We start from the raw sequence: 20,645 nt of genomic DNA on the forward strand, positions 1-20,645 counted from the left end.
CCCAGCCTCTCACGTCACATACTCCAGCCCCCAGACCATTTTAGTGACCCTCTTGCGGCCTCCTGTCACTTTGTGATCTCTCTCTTGTACTGGGGACGTCGGAGGGGGACACCAAACTGGATGTGTAACTCCAGGTGCAGTCACAGGGCTGCTGAGGAGAGGGAAATAGCCACACCTGACCCGCTGGCCACGTCTTCACACCTCAGCCCCAACAGGGTTATTTTTCACAGCTGCGGCGATGCGTTGCGCCCTCACGTTGAACCCCTGAACACATTTTTTACTAGAACATCGCGACCATATTGAACCCAGAGCACCCTTGCGCGCGATCCCGCGGCACTCCCAACCACAGTGGAGGAACAGGCAGGTTTTAGTTCACATCGCTTCATTTTTCACGGGTGCCATGAGGGGCGAAATGAGCGTACCTCGCACTTGCTCGTCTGTTCGCACAGCCGTTACCCACGGCCACAGCTGTGGGGCCGAGGGCGGGCCGGGCTGTGGGGCCGAGGGCGGGCCGGGCAGTGGGGCCGAGGGCGGGCGCCCTGTCCCCACGCGGGGGGCGCGGCGGGGGCTGACGGGGCGCGCGCCGCTCCGCCACAGGAGCCGAGCCCGCCGCCAGCGCGGGCGCGCGCCAGTTCCCGCCCTGCCCCGGCGCGGCGCTCCCCTGGCGGACAGCACAGCGCGGCCCCGCCTCAGGCAGAGCCAACCCACCCGCGGCGCCCGCGTGACGGCCGCCGCCTCGCGCCGCCTCCCGCCGATGACGTGCGGGAGGAGGATGACGTCTCCTCGCCGTGCCAGCGGGCAATGCGGGAAGTGGCGAGCGGCGCAGCCGGTGAGCGGGCCGTGCGCGCGCCGGGTGCGCTCGGGGGGCGCGGAGGGCGCCTCGCCCCCCCCCAGCCCGCCCTCAAGCCCCCGTTGCCTTCGGGTTCCCGTTTCGCCCCCGCGCCCCTGGAGGTCGGTGCGCCCCGGGGCCCCGGTGGCTGGGGCCGGCCCGCCGCGGGCTCCTGGGCGGGAGCGCCTCAGGGCGGGAGCGGGGGCTCCGGTCCCGCGTAGGCGGGCGGGGGCCGCCTCGTGTGGTGCGGCCGGGCCGGTGCCGGCGTGAGGAGCGAGAGGCGGCGGCGGGGCCGTGCGCCGAGGGCAGCCCCTGCCGCGCTCCCGGGCGGGAGTTGGCGGGGCGGGTTGGCCCCGGGTGCCTCAGGCCGCCTCTTGGTGTCAATAATGTGGTTAGAAATGGGGGAGACGTGGGAAGAAGAGGGGCTTGATGGAGGACATGAGCTGGGCCTGGCGGCCCTCAGCCGGGAGCCGGCTGTTCTGGAAGTGCCCCTTGCGCAGTGGTACGAAACAGTGATTCCTTTGTCACCTGGATATAAAGGGGGTCTTCAAAATACTCAACTCTGCACCACAGAATAAAGCGTTTTGTGAAGAAAAGCTGTGGGTTTTAGGGGGTTATGTGAATTTGGTTTGAAACCTGTAACTTCACGGTAGTTTTAAATGCTGTTAAACTGCTAAGCATACTTTTACAACAGATTAATCATGCCTGTCAGGGGGAAGACAAATATTATTAAAAGTCTTGGTATGTTTTTCATTTAATGTATTCCTCCATTAGATCAGTTTTTAAATGTCTGCATATTTAAGAACAGCTAGGACGTAGACTAGTGATAGTACATCTCTGCTTCAGGTTATCCTTGCTGCTTACGCCTGTTAAATTTCCAACGGGTCACAGAGCTCAGCAGTTATCTGAAGCATACTGGTAAATCTCACTTCAAGCACATTTTTTCAACTATTGAACCTCTGAATAAAAGTTTTATTATGGACGTCTTGGCATCAAGTACCATGTAGTCTGACTCTGTTGCTGCTAACACCCATATGACAATTGTTTGCCTGTTTTATGATGAGCTTTCTGTGACACTGAGTTGCAAAACAAAAAATTTTGTAAGACTTGAGACCTTTAGTAGTAAAAGCTAAGTGCTTGCTAATTTATGTGGCTAGTTCTACAACCTGCAGAAAAAGAGGATTATAAAAATGGTCAGAAAATTCCATGCAGTTAGTTCTGCTGCTTATAGTTCTAGTACTTGCAAAGTTTCAAGAAACTGACTGATTTTTTTTTTTATGCTAATGAAAAGAGATTTTAGAGGTTTTTCAGGGAAGCTATCAAAATTCAAATTACCACAAATTCCAGCTGCTGTTAAAAAATAAGAAAACGAAAAAAAAATGGGAGGGGTAGGGAGGGAACAAAATGGTGTATTTGCAGTATGCCAGTTAAAGCAAGACATCATGACGGAAAGGAAACATATAGCTTTCACCATGGAAAAATATGGAAAACCTCAAACCTATACCCAGAAAACCACATTCCACAATTTACCAGCGAGTAAGGAAAGCATTTACACTAGGAAGAGATAAATTGTATAAACTGAATGTAGCAGGTATAGCTGGATTACACTGGAAACTTTGTTTAAGGAAGTATCATGTAAGGAAAAGTATAACTCTGTCTTTTTTAAATTAAGTTTGACACATTTGAGAAAGTCTTTCAGAGAAGGGCTGGCTATTTGGCAGTTATTAAGAAGTTAAAACCACCTCTCATCCCTTCCCCCTGTTCTAAAAAGCATGAAAGAAAAGCATGTAAGCTCTGTTTCTGTTGCACGAGTGACCTCACGGGGTGTTAATTTGTAAAGGCTTTATGAGTGTTCAACTCTCACCACAGGCTGAGAGTGAGGACCTAGCTAAGTGAAATGTTAGTCTGAATTTTAAATGCCATCAGAACTTAAATAGTGCTGATAGGCTTTTGGACGGATATCTAGATAACAGAAGGAATGCAGATACAGGGTTTAGCATTTTGTTATTTTTATCTGTGGCAGTACAATACAAGATATAACACAGAAGCACATAGTTCGGATGTAGGTTCCTAAGTAATAGAAGTCATGGAATGTCTGTCAGGAAATCGGATCCTTCTAGGCAGCTTGGACAAACAGAACATATACTTGCCTTCCATAATTTTACATACAAGAAATTGGAAGGACGTTGCTTGAACTGAAAGGAACTCTGGTCAGTGATTTTAAAAATTGGAGTTACTTAGACAGTGGAGTTTAATTAGAGTTACTTAGACATTCAGAGGAGTAAGGCTTTCTACACTTTAACCCAGCAAAATGTATGTTCTGGTTTGGCCCAAACCAGGCCAAATAGCCTTAGAGAACCCAAGGTCACTGCTTATGAGTAAAGAGCCGAAGGGGGTTGTACCTGCAGGGAGTAGTGGACGGGGCAGGTGACCCAGGATTGACCAGCAAGGTATTCCATCCCATACATGTCATTCTCACTTTCCTGTTTATCACTAACCCATTGCCTCCTGGAGGTGGGGCCCAGGAGGGAGGGGCCCTCCTGTCTCCCACTGATTGGTACCAGCTTTGCCAAATCTCCAGTTAAAAGCCTGCAGGTGTGATGGCAGTGGAGCTACTGCATTTTCCCCTCTGCCTGTGCTGGGGGGAGCTACTGCCTTTTCCCCTCTGCCTGTACTGGGGGGAGCAATTCTGCCTGAGGAGGATTTCCAAGCTCTTGATCTTGGTTTTGTACATATTTGTATATATTTGGTTATTTCTATTATTATTGTTATTATATTCTTTTTCATTATTATAGTTTATTAAAACTGTTTTAACTTTCCAACCCATAAGTCTCTCTCCCTTTTCCCTTTCCCTTTCCCTTAGGTGGGGGGGAGAGGGTTAACAGAGAGCATCTGCCACCTGGTTAATAGCTGGCCCAGCTTTAAACCGTGACAGATTTATTGGTGCCCAACGTGGGGCTCGAGAGAAGCTCCAACAGGTTGCTCTGATAAGTTGAATCCTGGCTCTGGTGGGAGGAGACCCGGAGAGCTCAGCTGAGAGAATATCAGATTTCTTCCTTTGAGATTTACAAGGGTTTGGAAAGTTAAAACAGATAGTGAAGATGGTGATGTCATTTTTGAATGCTGTGTTATCTCATCTTTTTATGGAGTTTCTTTCACAGTTGAGTATTGCAATGATGCCTTACCTGCCGTGGGCACTGTGTTATTGCTTGCTTCTTATGAATGTTTACATGCAGTTTAGCAGTGGGCGCTGGTCGAAATGTATTATTTTGGTATGGGGTTTGATACTGATTTATGCTGTGATAAACTGGGCAGTTAATATTCCGATCTCTTATCTCTATGACACAATGATGGGCAGTTTTAATCGCGAATCAGTAGCAGCGACTTCATCTGCACGCTCCAGGCGTCCTTTAGCTGATTCTGTTAATGATCACACTTCCAGTTTTACTTTGGGAAATAGTACCTTCTCCTTTTCTGCCAAGCTGATTCCACTAGATTTTGCGAAATTAGGATGGTGCTGTCTAGGTGGCATGTTTTTATTTTTGGTTGTCCTGAATGTGTTTCTGATGTGGGATAAGATTAAATATCGGTGCAGGGACAGTTGTAAGTGTTATGCAGCCACCTCAGATCCTACAGTGTGTATGGCCGCTACAGCCTCAGATCCTACAGCGTGTGCTGCCGCTACAGCCACTAAACCCACTGAAACCTTGGCAGCCTGTACCACAACTGCTACACCCCCCAAGATGGCCACTGCAGCTACTCAGACTCTCAGCACTCCCACGACAGCCACTGCATCTACTCAGACCCCAGCATCTATTGAATCTGTACCAATTGCTCCTGTAACCAGGAAGAAATACCAAAAGAAATCAGCTCGTGAAGAGAAGGATGATGACTCAGAGCCTTCTAAGGCAGAGCCATCATATGACCCAGGTGAGGGCCCTTCTCAGGCAGAGTTAGGGCCCGACACAGATGGGGGTTCCCTTGATTGTCCTTTTAAAGCAGACCCATCACAGAAGAAAGGCCCTTCTAAAGCAGAACTATCACAAGAGGACTCGGACGTAGAGATAACCTACCACTCCTTATCCCTGAAGGACCTGAGAAATATAAGGAAAGACTTCAGCCGTTATGACAGTGAACCTATTATTACCTGGTTGCTCCGATGCTGGGATAATGGGGCAGACAGCATGCAATTGGATGGCAGAGAAGCCAGACAGTTGGGATCCCTGTCCAGAGATGGTGGTATTGATAAAGCGCTCGCAAGAAAGTCAAACACTGTCAGTCTCTGGAGGCGACTCTTGTCAGCTGTAAAGAGCAGGTATCCCTATAAAGATGATGTTATGAGCCACCTAAGCAAATGGACCACTATAGAAAAAGGTATTAACTACCTTAGAGAACTGGCTGTGCAAGAGATCATTTATAGACACCCACGGGACATTGTAGATCCTGTAGATCCTGATGAAGTGGAATGCAACCGATCCATGTTCCGGAAGGTTGTGAAGAATGCTCCACCGACATATACCCATACATTGTCAATATTAGTATGGGGAGAAGATGCTATGGCACGATCTAGTGTGGGCGAAATGGCTAACTGTATGCGACAGTATGAAGATAGTATTTCTTCCCCACTGCAGGCACGCATCTCGGCTGTGGAAAAACTGACTAAGGAGAACAAGGACTCATTTAAACAACTGTCAGACAAACTGTCCATGATCGAGAATAAACTTGACTCTCTACCTACACAGGCGCGCGTTGCAGCTGTTAAGAGAAAACGTTCTCCTACAGGACCAGCTCAAAGGAAAAGGAACACATCACGAGGTATCCTGTGGTTTGCCCTGCGTGGTTATGGGGAGGACATGAGCAGATGGCATGGACAACCTACCAGTACCCTACAGGCACGAGTACGTGAGTTGCAAGCTAAAAGAAATGCCAGAGAGAATTGAGTCGGACAATGGGACTCATTTCAAAAACAGTCTCATAGACAACTGGGCCAAAGAGCATGGCATCGAATGGGTATATCACATCCCCTATCATGCACCAGCCTCTGGGAAAATTGAACGGTATAATGGGCTGTTAAAAACTACCCTGAAAGCAATGGGGGGTGGAACCTTTAAAAACTGGGATAAACATCTGGCACAAGCTACCTGGTTAGTTAACACCAGGGGATCTATCAATCGAGCTGGCCCTGCTCAGTCAGACCTTCTACATACAGTAGAAGGAGATAAAGTCCCTGTGGTGCATGAAAGGAATCTATTGGGAAAAACTGTCTGGATTGTTCCTGCAACGGGCAAAGGTAAACCCATTCGTGGGATTGCTTTTGCTCAGGGACCTGGATGTACTTGGTGGGTGATGTTGCAAGATGGTGAAGTCCGATGTGTCCCTGAAGGTGATCTGATTCTGGGTGAGACTACTTAAGTCTGAACTGCATGTTGTTGCTGCGTAAGTGTCTTTTAGGTTAAGACAGTGGTGATGAGACCGGAGCTAGCTTCATCAAGTGGCGTCCAGTAACCTCCTCGAGTCTGACATCTTTAACCTGCAACCCGTGGGCACGAACCATGACGAAAGAGAGACTGCTAGCCAGAGAGACTGCTGAGAGACTGCTAGCCAGATGGAAACCCACAATCCTGAACCAAACGAACTTGATGGACTTTTTGCATAAAGATGAATCATAGACTAGTGATATGTATATATATATTTGAAAATGAAAAGGTACTGGTGATCTGAGTATGACATGAATGGTATGGAATAAGGGGTGGAATGTTCTGGTTTGGCCCAAACCAGGCCAAATAGCCTTAGAGAACCCAAGGTCACTGCTTATGAGTAAAGAGCCGAAGGGGGTTGTACCTGCAGGGAGTAGTGGACGGGGCAGGTGACCCAGGATTGACCAGCAAGGTATTCCATCCCATACATGTCATTCTCACTTTCCTGTTTATCACTAACCCATTGCCTCCTGGAGGTGGGGCCCAGGAGGGAGGGGCCCTCCTGTCTCCCACTGATTGGTACCAGCTTTGCCAAATCTCCAGTTAAAAGCCTGCAGGTGTGATGGCAGTGGAGCTACTGCATTTTCCCCTCTGCCTGTGCTGGGGGGAGCTACTGCCTTTTCCCCTCTGCCTGTACTGGGGGGAGCAATTCTGCCTGAGGAGGATTTCCAAGCTCTTGATCTTGGTTTTGTACATATTTGTATATATTTGGTTATTTCTATTATTATTGTTATTATATTCTTTTTCATTATTATAGTTTATTAAAACTGTTTTAACTTTCCAACCCATAAGTCTCTCTCCCTTTTCCCTTTCCCTTTCCCTTAGGTGGGGGGGAGAGGGTTAACAGAGAGCATCTGCCACCTGGTTAATAGCTGGCCCAGCTTTAAACCGTGACAATGTATTAAAAAAAAGCTTAGAGTAGTCATGAGTAAAATGGTCAGCTGAGTACATACTTAACAGGTGTATCTGCTTTTACAGAATTCTGTTTAACACTGATCATTAACTACAATCATGGCAACTGCCAGTAGTGAGGTGCACCATCCTGTAGACCCTGGAATCACAAAGCTGCAGTTTGCTCCCTTCAGTAGTGCCTTGGATGCAGGATTCTGGCACGAACTAACCCAGAAGAAACTCAATGAGTACCGACTGGATGAGACCCCAAAAGTTATCAAAGGATACTACTACAATGGTAGGTAGAAACTGAACATCTTGCTTAGTAGTTTGGGTTTCTCCTGTCATTCCTCTAAGTGTTTCTGTAACATATTTTCGGTAATTTGCTGAAACATTAGAAAACACGCATGGGTGAGCTGTGAATTTTGGTGTGTCTGGGGTAATTTATAATTTACATTAACAAAAAGAGACAAATTAATCTATGTATTGCAGTTTAAAAGAAGCATGTCGCTGCTTTTTGTCCAGGTGATCCTTTGGGCTTGCCAGCTCGCTTGACACTGGAGTTTAGTGCCTTTGATATGTAAGTACGTACTGTGGTTTGCCTTAATTCATATGTGAAGGTGGTTTCCTTGCATAACAGTAACACTTTGATATATATTATTACTTGGACAAATTCTATGTGAAAATAAATACACTTTTTCATGAACTTTATAACAGTGGAGAGACTGCTTTGAGTCACAAACATTAGCTCCCTGTTTCTGAAGTAGTATATTCATCCGAAGGGCCAAGTTTAAAATATGCTGGTAAGTCTCAAATTCACTCACTGTTTGTATATATGCTTATATAAAATACCAATTTTTTCCTTTTCTTTGTCTGCTCTGTGCAAGGGAGGATATTTCAGTCATCTGACTTCTGGTCAGATTTTTCCTTAGATCTTTATTTACTGAGAATTCGTCATTAGAATTAGAATCTCAAAGTAGTTTTTACAATCCCTAGTTGTTACGTTGTAGTATCTTCCAAAGTATTTAACCTTTATGACTGGAATTTTGTACTTTTGCCTTTACCCCCAAAGTGAGAGGTAAACCAAAGCTGCTTGGTGTACACAGCAAAAATGAGATGAGAGGGAAAATATTTTTTCCACATGGTTTTCATTTCCAGCAAATGCCTGTTAGTGTAACTAGCATAGGAACAGATGTCTTCATAGTTAGTGTCTTGTTTGTTTTAAATTAGTGGATTACAAAGTTGTAAATCACCAGAAGTGACTTTCTCTGCCTTGCTTGGTGAGTATGTTGGGAGCCTAGTGAGGCTTTGTGCATTTTGAGATAATTTCTTAAGACGTATTATTCCGTTAATTCTTATATAAGAAGTAAGAACTGTTAGGTACGGTACTGACAGCATATGCAGTAAAGTGCAATTGGAAGAAAGCTGTGACATTGGGAACAGGGATTTCAGATTAGGAAAAAATGGATGGTACCGAGGTATTTGATCTCTCAAATGTTATGACAAAAATAAAATTATGAAATGTCCATTTATGCAGTGCTTAATTATTCCTTCTACTGTAGTAATTTTCTGTGCTTCTGTTTCTGTACTTCAGGTAGTCAGTTTAGATGATCATGTTCCCTTTTAGCTTTAAAAATTTTTGTAAGCTACGTCATGTGTATTTATTATGTCACTTAAACATTTGCTGTATTTGACTTCTTAGCAGTTCTCATTAATATGAGAAACATATTAATTTGAGATAAAAATGTTAAAGGAGTCAATGAAATAAATCAGGGAATATTGTAGTTTTTTACCTAATTTACATTCAAAAAGGGGGAAAAACATATACTGTGGTTTACAAACAGCCGCTTCTCCAGCTGATGATGTTACAAAACTGTAAAAGCTATTCAATCTTTTGTTTGGTTTATGCCTCCTTTGGGATGACTTTTAAACATGAAATTTTAACTGAGTGACTCTTTATGTGAACGAAATATTGACATCTAAAGTTGTCTTATTTTTTTCTTAGTGAAAATCACATTTGTTATGGATAGTTTATATTTGAATAGTTTTAAAATCTTCAATCTATGATGTAATGACACCTTGCTAGAGATAATACAGATGCCTGATGTATTTTTGAAGTCATAATATAGATGTGTATTTGCACAGATTCTTATACCAATCCATGTTCAATAAAGCATTGTTATCAAAAAAACATTTTCGTTAGAATTGTCGTTAACTTTTATTACCAAGCCTCATCATTTAACAATTTCAGGGCAACCTTACACCATAGGATAGCTACTACTTATCATGTTAAAGTCATTAGTATCCAATTGCCAGAGATTTCTTTCTTTTATTCAGGAATGCTTCAATACCAGCACATTGCTGTCCTGCTTTTGGAACATTGTATAATACCAACACTTTTGAGACTTTCAAGTCCTGTGATAAGAAATCATTTCTGGAAAAAGAAGCAAATGAGGTAAGATTAAAAATCAACTGGTTAGAGAGAAAGGGTTTCGAAATAGCCAGTGAAGTGCTTTATAGTCTCTGCCCCAAATATTAGAGATATTGTCCATACTCACCCATATAGTAGCCTCAGGATTTAACTTATTCTGGAAGGAATAGAATAAAATATTTCAGTTGGGAGGGACCTACAGTGATCATCTAGTCCAACTGCCTGACCACTTCAGGGCTGACCAAAAGTTAAAGCATATTATTAAGGGCATTGTCCAAATGCCTCTTAAATGCTGACAGGTTTGATCTTTGCTTTTTACTGTTCTTTGCAAGAGAGTAGAAAGTAGCTGATTATACTTGGAGGACTTCATTCAGTGTTCTGCTAGGCCACACTTTAAGCTTAACAGTGCTATTGGAGCTGCCAGTGGCTTGAGTTCTCTAGACAACGTTTTTAAAATTTGTCTTGATACATTGAAACCAGCAAGTGCCTGGTTTAAACTTTAGATTATTGCAATACATCTGTGTGGCAAAGTGATGGGGAAGCTCCAGAACAGCCAGAAGGCTGAGATAAGGCAGGAAAAAGATGGATGTTCAAGGAAGGGGCTAGTCTGCTTGCACTGTAACTAAATTAAATGTCACGGCTTGGGGAGCAGTGAAAATCAAACTAAGGCAACCTTTTTGAGACATGACACTTTGACCAGTCCTTCATTCCTTTAATTAGATTGATTGTCTGCCTGCTGGCCTTGAGTAGCAAAGCTTTCATGCATATCTTCACTCAAAGCTGTGAATTTTTTGTGTTCCTGTGGCCTAGTGTTTCCCTGCCAGGGGTAGATATGATGCAATATCTGTCTTCAGGAAACTGGGAATGTCAGAATGCTTTATTTGCTCTTGCATTATTTTTTTGTTGTTGTTTATTTTTGTTAAGACAAAGGTCAAACAGGTCTGCCTTATACAAGTATTGTAGCTTTTCACCAACAAGCAGTGTATTGCCTTCTTGCACGTCTCCATTTTTTTAGTCAAATTTCCTAGGAGCTTATTCACATATCTGCTATCTATACATCCCATGAATAAAAAAGATGAGAGTGCAATAAAAGGCTGTATTATTATCACAGTATGTTCCATATTGTGCTCGTGTTAATAGTTCATACACATGAGAGACTGTTGCTGATGAGGTTTGTTCTGTTGGTTGCTCCATGCCTGATCCATGAACTAATGCTCCTCTCGTTCCCCAGCTTCCATAATTTTTTGTGTTAGAGAGTGCATGTCTTTAGAGCCCTTGTAGCGTAGATGATAGCGTGGATGAGATCAGTTAAGAAGAGATCACAGTGGATTACTGGGAGTGTTATTTTCAGTATTTTTAAGGTAGTTGGAAGAATTAAAGATTTCTGCAGCTGATCTCATGCTACCTTGGTATTTTGTTTCTCTGCCCTTTCTCTTCCTTCTTGTCCCCTCAATCAATGACAGATATGGGAATCAATAAAATCCGGAGCTGCTCTTGAAAACCCTATGCTCTTGAACAGGTTCCTGCTGCTGACATTCGCAGTGAGTAACAATAGTATGTCTCATACTTAGAGCATTCTAGTGGAAATGATGTAGTAGTTCCTTTTTGGGAGAAATACTGTATTAGTATTAGCATGTTAATGTTATTAGTATCATTCTCAGACATCTTAAAATGTCTGAAAACATTTTAAAAGAACCTAATAAGCCATTCTCGTGTACAGTTATAAAATATTTTAATATTTTTAAAATACTCTTTAAAAAATGCTGGTGGTATCTCATATTCCTTTTTACAAATGTATAAGATTATCTGACAGACTTATAGATATTAGTAAAAGTAAATCAATTGTTTCATGTTTAACAAATTTAATGTTTTAATAAATAATGCTCCAACTAACAAAAACTGAAGTATTATACACACATTGTCTACTTAAACCTTAAATAAAAACATATACAGAGAAGGGAAATCTTCCAGTATTTTTTTATTTTCTAAAATCATGACACAGTGCCTTGTGAGATAAAGAAAACTATGGTTAGTATCATCAACCATCAATTATGATTAGTATTCCAAACCATAATTTACTTTGATTTATATGTTTATTATCTAATGTTACAAAATTTTTTTTTCCTAGGATTTAAAAAAGTACCATTTCTATTACTGGTTTTGCTATCCTGCTCTCTGCTTCCCTGATGGAATACATATAATTCAGAAACCAGTATGTCTTGGTGACAGATTCCCATTAAATCAGGTATTCAAAATACTGAATGTTATGAAGTCTGTAGCACTAAGCAGTTTTGTGGGCTGTAAAACATAATATTTTTGTTAGCACATACTGAATTAATTTGAGAATCTAATTTCTTTTAAAATCTTCACTTTTTTATTTTCATGTCTTTTTTTGTTTACCTCTTTTCTCATTATCGTATAAAGTCTCTCAGCTTAACATCACTTCAGCTTTATTCATTTAGATGCAAATGTGGCAAACAATTCTTGAAGAGGTGGTTATGTTCTTTTTAATTTTTATATAAAGCTTACTAAATATATAGCTATGTTTTTTAAACTCATATTTTTAATAAACTTTTTTAAAAGGGCATCCCTTGGGAGAGCTAAGTCATTAGAAATTACAAAATTGTTAATAAAATGCATGATTGGACAAGAAAAAGAACTGGATAGGGAAGATTTTTTTTTTTTAGGAGAAAAGTTAACATTTTTTTGCAGTTTCTTTCATATTGAAATGCAAAAGGATGAAAAAAAATCAACTTGCCCACATGTGCCTTTGACTGAATTTTGTTTCTCTGTCATTTTTTTTCATGCAAAACCTTGAATGGCTTTTTAACAGTTTGGGTTTTTTTTTCAGTGAAAAGTGCTTAGTTCCCTTCTCAGAAGACCCTCATTAGTTCTGTAGTAATAAATAGTGTAAAAATACCTGTCATGATCCAAAGACAGAGTTTCAACTAAACACTGAAAATACATATAACAAGATAAATTGAATGGGACTCTGTTCTTTTGCTAATAGTAGAGGGACAGATTCACTTTCTTACAAAGCTGCTGTGACTATCAGAATGAGATTTTTATCTTGTTTTAATTTCTATTGGAAGATCAGTTTATAGCAACCATATTAATGCTCCTGTTTAAAATTTGCATTGACAAATGCTGTTTTAGCAACTGAATTTTTGATCTCAGCTATTGTGGTCATAATGGGCTTTAAAACTTCTGAATACACTACGTTTTAAGATGATTTGAGTGAGCTAGCCTTCCCAGGTGCTAAAACACTTTCTGTGGTTCCGTTTAAGATTGTTAAAACTGTTGGTTACAGTTGTCTTTTTGCTTTTAGATTCAAGCACTTCAGAAAGCGTATGATGAACTTTGCCAGAAAGAGGGGGTTACAGCCTTGCCTTATTTTTTAATCAAGTATCATGACAATTCTGTCATGGTATCTCTACTGAAAAAGTGGGATGGCTTCTTCCAAGACCAAGGGGGAAAGGTAATGAGAATTTAATGTCTTTTTATAAGCTACAATTGTTTAATTTACAAATGGTTTGAAAACTGTCTGTAATACTGAGCTGGGCACAGTGATTGGCCAATTAATAGCTTGGGTAAAGAGCTGTAGACCAGCAGCTTGGACTGATTTTTGTGTTAAGTGTCTCTAGTTCTTACGCAAAAGCCCAGTTAAATCAGATTAACAGTCAGCTTGAAAACAAAGTTCTTCATGCTCTGTCTCCCTCATTGTTAAAACAGAAACAACATGTTTGTGAAGGAGTCAGCATAATGATTAAAATTTTCCAACGACTTTACCTACAATGCTATAATAATGCAAAACACTTCTTTTATTGTTTGTATACTAAAAATTGGTACTCATATACTTTACTGTTACCACAACCAACAAATACATAATCAGAGTTATGGGAATTTTCAACTTTTAAGTTTTCAACTTCCAGTGTGTGGCCACATGTACATGTTATAACATTAGAGCTTTGGAGAAAAATTGCTGGGAATCTGTATCTGAAGAATTTTCAAGGTAAAGGCTTTATAATTTTGGAAGATAGATGGGTTGTGCACTATTTCTTCTGGCGTATTTCTTCTTATTAAATGCAGAGATCGTGCACGTCCTTTGAGCGTAAAGTGAGTACTGTCCATTGCTTTCAGTTAGCAAAGAATTATGATACATGAAGCAGATGTCATCACAGCAAGCATTGACTGGCTTGGTTGGCTTGGGTTTATGTACATTGAAATCAGTTTTGGACCATGTTGCTCAGCTGCTGAACTTTGCTAGGCCTTTCTGAATGCCTTATTGTCTTTATTTTTGGTGAACTTCAAACTTTTTTATATCTTGCATGTCACTGAAGTGTTAGGAAACAAAACTCTGAGTTATGGTGAAGAGCTAATAAGTGCAAAAAAGACAAGTGGTTTTTATGCTGTTTTCCCTTTGACTTGACATCTTGCTGGCCTGTCCCCTTACATTTTTTGATCATCCCAAAATCAATACAGAATTTTGTTTTGATAGCAAGGCTTCAGTTGTTAGGCTTCTCCCATTGTGGTGTGTTTAAGGAAGGTAATGAAGGTGCACGTACTGTAGTGAAAAGTAAATGTCCATAAAAGAGGGTAAACTGAACAAATCTCAAAGCTGTGGCAAACACTTGAATGAAATCTAGTGTGACTATGTATTAAACATTTGTACATAAGTAAAATGTGTGTGTAGGCATTCTCTGTCCAGAAGTTTTACATTAAAAATGCCAGATAACTTTTACTGTGAAGTGAATATCAGTATGGATAGATGACTTCTCACGTAAAGCAATTTTATTTGCAGGTGACAGTTGGAGTTTATGATCCGTGTAATTTATCCCACTATCCAGGGTGGCCACTGAGAAATTTCCTGATCCTGGCAGCCCACAAATGGTATCTATTTTATTCTTTCCCACAAAGATTGTGTATTGGTTGATAGCAAATTAGGCATTTTTCTCCCCATGGCACTTTGCTCATATCACCCACCTGAGTTTTAACTTTTAACCTTGACAGGACTCACCTTCAGTAATTCTGATTTTGCTGCTATTCTGTTTTTTACTTCTGTCAGTCACAAGTTCCTGTTATTCCTAATCCTCATATGCATGCCTGTACCTGGAAATACATGCTTCAGACCCCTCTACCTGTTTCAAATCCTGTTTAAAGTATTCTGTGATTTTATGTAATTAAACAGTGCCAAGTAATAATAGACTTGAATTTTGAAAATCAGATACTCTTAGGTTTTCTGGTAGTGTTCCTTCTTGAATTTTTTGTTGGGAAGAAGTTGAGAAGACAGGACATAGTTTTACACTCTGATATTTGAAAAAAAGTATCATTTAAAGTATGGTATAAAATTGGATTGCTGTAACAAAAGTGTAATTAAGTTGCATTTTCTCAGTTTTGACTTTTACATTGTATTACAAAGCACACAACAGGGAGAAGAAATACTCAGTTAGGTATGGTGTTTTCTGGGCTGCTGGCTGAACTGCAGCATAGAAGATGTGTAAGTGCCCAGAAGGCTTTACACATTCTGAGATTCAGAGGTGTTCAGGCACTAAAGTTCTGATTGTTTGAATTGAGGATTTGAATCATAAGGATGAAAAATGATACTATATGAAGAACTGAGAGGATCTTGCTTGTGCCATGGCAAAGTACATCATGTCACAAATTTATACAATGCTGCCGGACAAACTGCATGTTTGGAGGATTAAAAAGCAGGGAAGCAATAGAGCACACGTCAGGTGACATGACGTACTTTGCCATGGCACAAGCAAGGTCCTCTTAGTTCTTGATATAGTATCATTTTTCGTCTTTATGATTCAAAGAGACTAAACCTGTGTGAAATAGTGTTTAAAAGAAGTCCCTTTCCTATTAAAGAAATTGCATGTCTCTATTTATCCTTTTTTTTCAATGACAGGGGCAGCATTCTCAAGTCAGTTGAAGTGCTCTGCTTCAGAGATAGGACCATGCAAGGAGTGAGAGACATAACACACAGCATTATCTTTGAAATAAAACTTCCGGAGGGAGTCCTTGGCCCAGGTAATCCATTTTAAAAAAGAAAAATTATTTCCCATTTTTTTTCCTCCCTCCTCAATCACTGTAAAGATGGAAAAAAGACATTAATACTACTAAGTCATTGCTTATGCTAAGTTATTTCAAATGGATTTTAAATTGTTTGAATTTCTGTTAAACGTCTATAAAGGAAATGGTTCCTTCTTCAAAAAAGAAAGAAGAGAGCATGTTCTCTTTTAATTTTTTTCCTCCTTAAATCGTGTTTCTAATTAAAAAAAAAAAAAAAGAAAAGTCCTCCTGGTGTCATATGAAATACAAAACCCAGGAAATTAGTCTCTTTTTCCTTGTTAAATTTGTACACAGTCCCTCAGCTAGAAAAAATGCATATGATAGTGAATTCATGTGATGCAAACTTTCTGTTTCTAAAATGGTAGAAGCCTGCTACAGAGTGGAATTGTTTCTTCAATCCCATAGTGAGGTAGGCAGATGTATTTTAAAGCAATAAACTTTTAACGTTAGAACATAGACTTAATTTCTGTGTACAGGACAGTATAACAAAATTTCTCTACTTCGCCCAAGAAGTTCTGAATGCTTTATATATCATCTTTGTGAATTGTTTAATTATTATATAATTAGGATATATAATTCTCTACTGAATTTACAGGTGGGGTCTAGGAAACATGAAGAGATGATTGAACTTGGCAGAATTTACTGAGTTCTGAATGATGAATTTACTGAGTTCTGAACATAGCAGTCTGTTTAACGTTAAAGATCCGGAGGCTTGATGAGGTTTGAAGCAAGCTGAAGAGGCAGAGATAGCATTGGACACCTGAGAGTAAAGCACTTCTCCAAGAAGCAGTGCTTTTGGTTGATGTAAAACAGCAAAATCTGTGTAGCAATGTATGCTAGGTTTTTAAAATACAGATTATTTACTTAAAGGTTTAGAATTTCTTAGTTTTTTTCAACAAGGTTAAATCCAACAAAGATTTTTTTTTTCTATCCTGTGATATTAAGGCCTTCATTCTTTCTTTTCTTCTTTCTTCCCGTTTCTTTTAATATGTCAAACAGATTGTCCAAAAGCTGTTGGATGGGAGAAAAACCAAAAGGGAGGCATGGGTCCAAGGATGGTGAATCTCAGTGAATGCATGGATCCAAAAAGGTTTGTTTATTATCTTTTAACTTTCTATAGTTTTCTTTACTTGAGCTTAAGTCATAACAAGTTGAACTGTGAAATGCAAGGACTATCTGTCTCTGTTAGGTAAGAATATACGGTAACACATATACTGTATATTGTTTGGACAATCCTGTTGGAGGTAAGGACCTTAGTAGAGCAGAGTGCACTGCATGCAGCAGAAGGGTTTGCAATTTTTGACTCTAGCTTAAAATTTCAGATGCATTATATTTAAAACCAAGTGGAATGAAGGTCATAGTGATACAGGCCTGTGCTTTTTATTGAATTCAATAACCTGCAGGTTGTTAAATGTTATGAAAATAAGCATGGAGAAAGTTGAAATAAAAGTAATTACTTTGTTGGGGAAACAAAAGAACATTCAGAGGTGTGTTGCTGTTTATTTTGTGGTATAGGTTAGCAGAATCATCAGTGGATCTTAATTTGAAATTGATGTGCTGGCGGTTGGTGCCTACTCTTGATCTGGAAAAAATCGTGTCTGCCAAGTGTCTGCTGCTAGGAGCTGGTACGCTGGGTTGTAGTGTTGCAAGGACCTTGATGGTAAGTCCTGAGTTGATCTTAAAAATCATCTGCTGTTCCTTAGAACTTCTAAATGATTTTTTTTTGAGCAGCTGCCATGGGCACGTAACAGAAAAGTTGTATTCCTCTGTATTAAAGTACACATAATACATATTAGTTGATATTATAAATTGCGGGGAAGAGGTAAGATCTGTAGCCAATGGAAATAACGTGAAGTTCTGCTAATAGTAGAATAGCAGCTAGTAAGAGAACCTTAGCAGAATAGTAATTTGTTTTGAATTTACATAAAAAAAGCTTGAACAAGAAATTCTGGAACAAATTATAAAGCTAATATGATCAAATTCGCAGTGAAGCACTTGAAGTAAATAACTATGCTGATATTTGCTTTCAGGGTTGTTTATCACATCCCACGGAATTCAGTAGGGTTTTGAGGGATTACTGCTAAGTGATATATTTGGACAGACCAAATTTTCTGTTCTCCTGATTCAGCGCAAGTACAAGGTTGTTGCTGTGAATAGCTTCAAAAGCTTTTGTAGCTTGATCTTTCTAGAAAAATCAGACAAAACTCCTCATAAGTTTCTGGCATTACTCAAAAGTATATGGCTAAGCCCCTTGTACTTATCATTATTTAAATTACTTTCTTCTTTAGGGCTGGGGAGTCCGGAAGATTACATTTGTGGACAATGCAAAGATCTCCTACTCCAACCCAGTACGACAGCCACTGTATGAGTTTGAAGACTGTCTTAGTGGTGGGAAGTCTAAGGCACTTGCAGCAGCAGACAGACTGCAGAAAATCTTCCCAGGAGTGGTAAGATCAGTATTTATAATGTGTTAATACGTTCCTTGGAAGAGAAGCGGTGACTTTAAATAACTATTCCAAGTTCTAGTAATTATGCATTATTATGAGTGGGAAAAACACTACACAGGTGTTACATTGGTTACAGACAAATCTATAAGCATTTTACTTCAAGTACTCCATACCTGTTAAACTTTATTGAGACAATAAATATTTGTAATAATGAAATATAATTAAGGATCATCTGAATCATCCTGTTGCTCATTGATGGTGAAATAAAATTTTTTCCTGTCTAGTATATCCTAAGGAACTTTCAGTACTGGCTGCTTTTAATACTGTGTTTTCCCACTCTGCTCTTCAGTGTGAGTTTAGACACATTGGTCATCTATTATGGGAGCAGAAAGTCTTGAAGGCAGTAATAAATGTATAGTTGACATTTTCTATTATGTTTTACACCCAAAATTTGCAATCTTATTTAAGCTGGTTTTCTACATGAGGCAAATACTTAATCTTTAACTGGTTATGCTGCTGTTGGAATGAAATGACCTAGGGGTCTATAGATTGCTGTAGATGGACATTTTGCGCTACAAATAATCAGTAATGTAGTACAAGTAAAAGAAACACGTTTACTTGTAAAACTGAAAGTTGGTTTTTCTGTTGGTTTTGCCCAGAATAACTTAATAGCAGCAAGTATTGATTGGAAACTGGCTTTGCATAGAAGTGTAATACAGAGTATTAAGATGATGTAAGAGGGCTTTCTTCTCTGCATTTGTTTTCTTCAAAAACTAAGGAAACTGAATCAGATCCAGAAAAGGGAATTAGTTTGTAGCAGCCTTGAGAAGATATCAGTGTTGCCCTTTGACCAAAGTACTCCTATTTTAGGGAGCCTGGTGGTAATACTATCAAAATGAAGTAGTTGAAAGGAAACAAAAGATAAGACTGAATTTTTATGTTGTTTTGGAAGCTTTATGTTGAAAGACCTTCTTTGACTCCAGGGATGTGCATCATAAGAACATTATTCAGTGTCCATGTTCAAACATGCCTCGTTATCAATGCTGAAAAAAAGTAGATTTAAAAAAAACCCCTTACAAATATTTGCAGTTCTTTTAGTTTCATCCTTCATTTTGGGGAAGAATTGATATGGCCTATAATTTCAGCATAGACACACTCTCAGCTTGCTCTATCATGAACAAAATTTTTTTTATACTCATTGGCATGTGATAGAAGTCACTCAACTGTTTATAGTTTTTGCTTTGGAATTGAGACTGTCTTAGAATTGCTAGCTATAGTTACCAGAGCTCAGCTGGCAAACAGTATCTTAACCACTTAGTGTAATAAAAGTGAGTTATGTATACTTACTATGCAATTCTGTATTTAAAATGCCACTGATTATGTTACTAGTCATAGTATTATTAAGAGTTATGAACAGTGGAATATAGATCTGTTATGCTGTCGATGATCAGTGTTGTGAACAAGCTTTACAGAAGATAGTTTCCAAAAATTTTTGGGTTCGTTTAATTTGACCCAAGGATTGCTCTGTTTTTTTGTCCTGTTTTTATCTGTGTTGGTCCTATTAGTGTCATTATTTATGAAATCAGTATTGGTACTAAGTGGTAATTCAATATATTGAATATCTTTTTTAAAGTAAGTTTGTGATTTTAATACTCTGTGGGATAGTAACTAAATATTTTATTTTGGATAATTTGAAGGCATTTGAAATCTTCTGTTAGTATGAAGGTTCTTGTCTTAAAATCTAAGTCCTTCTGTGAGCAGTCAGGCAAAATTCTTTTTGTCATATGGAGACTCGCTGAGATTTTGGAGTTCTGTGGAATGAATGAGATCTGTCTTTGGGGATATATGCACATCTACTCCTCCTTCAAATAATATGTGTGTGCCATCGCAAGGTACCCTTGTAGCTCTTTTTGCCGGTGTTTGACTGCAAAAGTGTGTACCTCAGCCACTTTTGCTGGTCACTGGTGTCTTTTTTTCCAAGGGACAGTTATTCAAATAAAATTGAAGCTATTGAAGCTGCTAGACTTGTATGTATTGCTACAGCTACAGTCACTGGAAGGAGTAAGATTTTAGTATTCTACAAACCTTTTTAACATATTTCCGTGCAGCTAGTGTTCAACGTATTTGTTTACTTGTTTGTTTTAGTTTTTTGAGAAAAAAATGACCTCTGAAGTCACCAACAGTGTCAGTTATCTTATAAGTTAGCACTTGTATGCAGTACAGGGGCTTAACAAATTATCCATAAATACATTACTCATATACATCATGGATTAAGTTTTATGTTCCTGCCACAGCTTTTTGGAGGAGATAGTAACAGTGAAGGTAAAACCTCCTCCAGTAATTGTGCAATGTCTGTGCTGGTGATGCAGAACCCAGGCTGTCCTTGCTGGGACACAGTGGAGCTGCCCTGTTGACAGCATACTAGGTCACTGCGGACTCTACACTTTTCCCCTTGGAGGTGGTGGGGTTGGAGGGGAGATGGAAGGGGAAAAAAA

General features: G+C 39.8%; 1 protein-coding gene across 2 annotated transcripts in view; it reads left to right on the top strand.

The window, feature by feature from the left end:
* Positions 1–752: 752 nt before the first annotated feature.
* ATG7 (autophagy related 7) overlaps positions 753–20,645 on the top strand; it is a 371,865-nt gene continuing 351,972 nt past the window's right edge. The window contains exons 1-12 of one of the 2 annotated variants that reach the window (XM_068419882.1): positions 753–829; positions 7,285–7,495; positions 7,723–7,777; positions 9,535–9,652; positions 11,092–11,169; positions 11,757–11,873; positions 12,957–13,106; positions 14,430–14,518; positions 15,540–15,661; positions 16,703–16,793; positions 17,219–17,363; positions 17,992–18,150. In XM_068419882.1, the coding sequence (XP_068275983.1) occupies positions 7,318–7,495; positions 7,723–7,777; positions 9,535–9,652; positions 11,092–11,169; positions 11,757–11,873; positions 12,957–13,106; positions 14,430–14,518; positions 15,540–15,661; positions 16,703–16,793; positions 17,219–17,363; positions 17,992–18,150 (1,302 nt within the window). In that variant the 5' untranslated portion in view covers positions 753–829; positions 7,285–7,317. Of the gene's footprint in view, positions 830–7,284; positions 7,496–7,722; positions 7,778–9,534; positions 9,653–11,091; positions 11,170–11,756; positions 11,874–12,956; positions 13,107–14,429; positions 14,519–15,539; positions 15,662–16,702; positions 16,794–17,218; positions 17,364–17,991; positions 18,151–20,645 lie in introns of those variants that run through there. The other variant, XM_068419881.1, reaches the window with a different exon arrangement.

The sequence above is a fragment of the Nyctibius grandis genome, chromosome 29 (genome assembly GCF_013368605.1).
Source record: "Nyctibius grandis isolate bNycGra1 chromosome 29, bNycGra1.pri, whole genome shotgun sequence".
Lineage (NCBI taxonomy): Eukaryota > Metazoa > Chordata > Aves > Nyctibiiformes > Nyctibiidae > Nyctibius > Nyctibius grandis.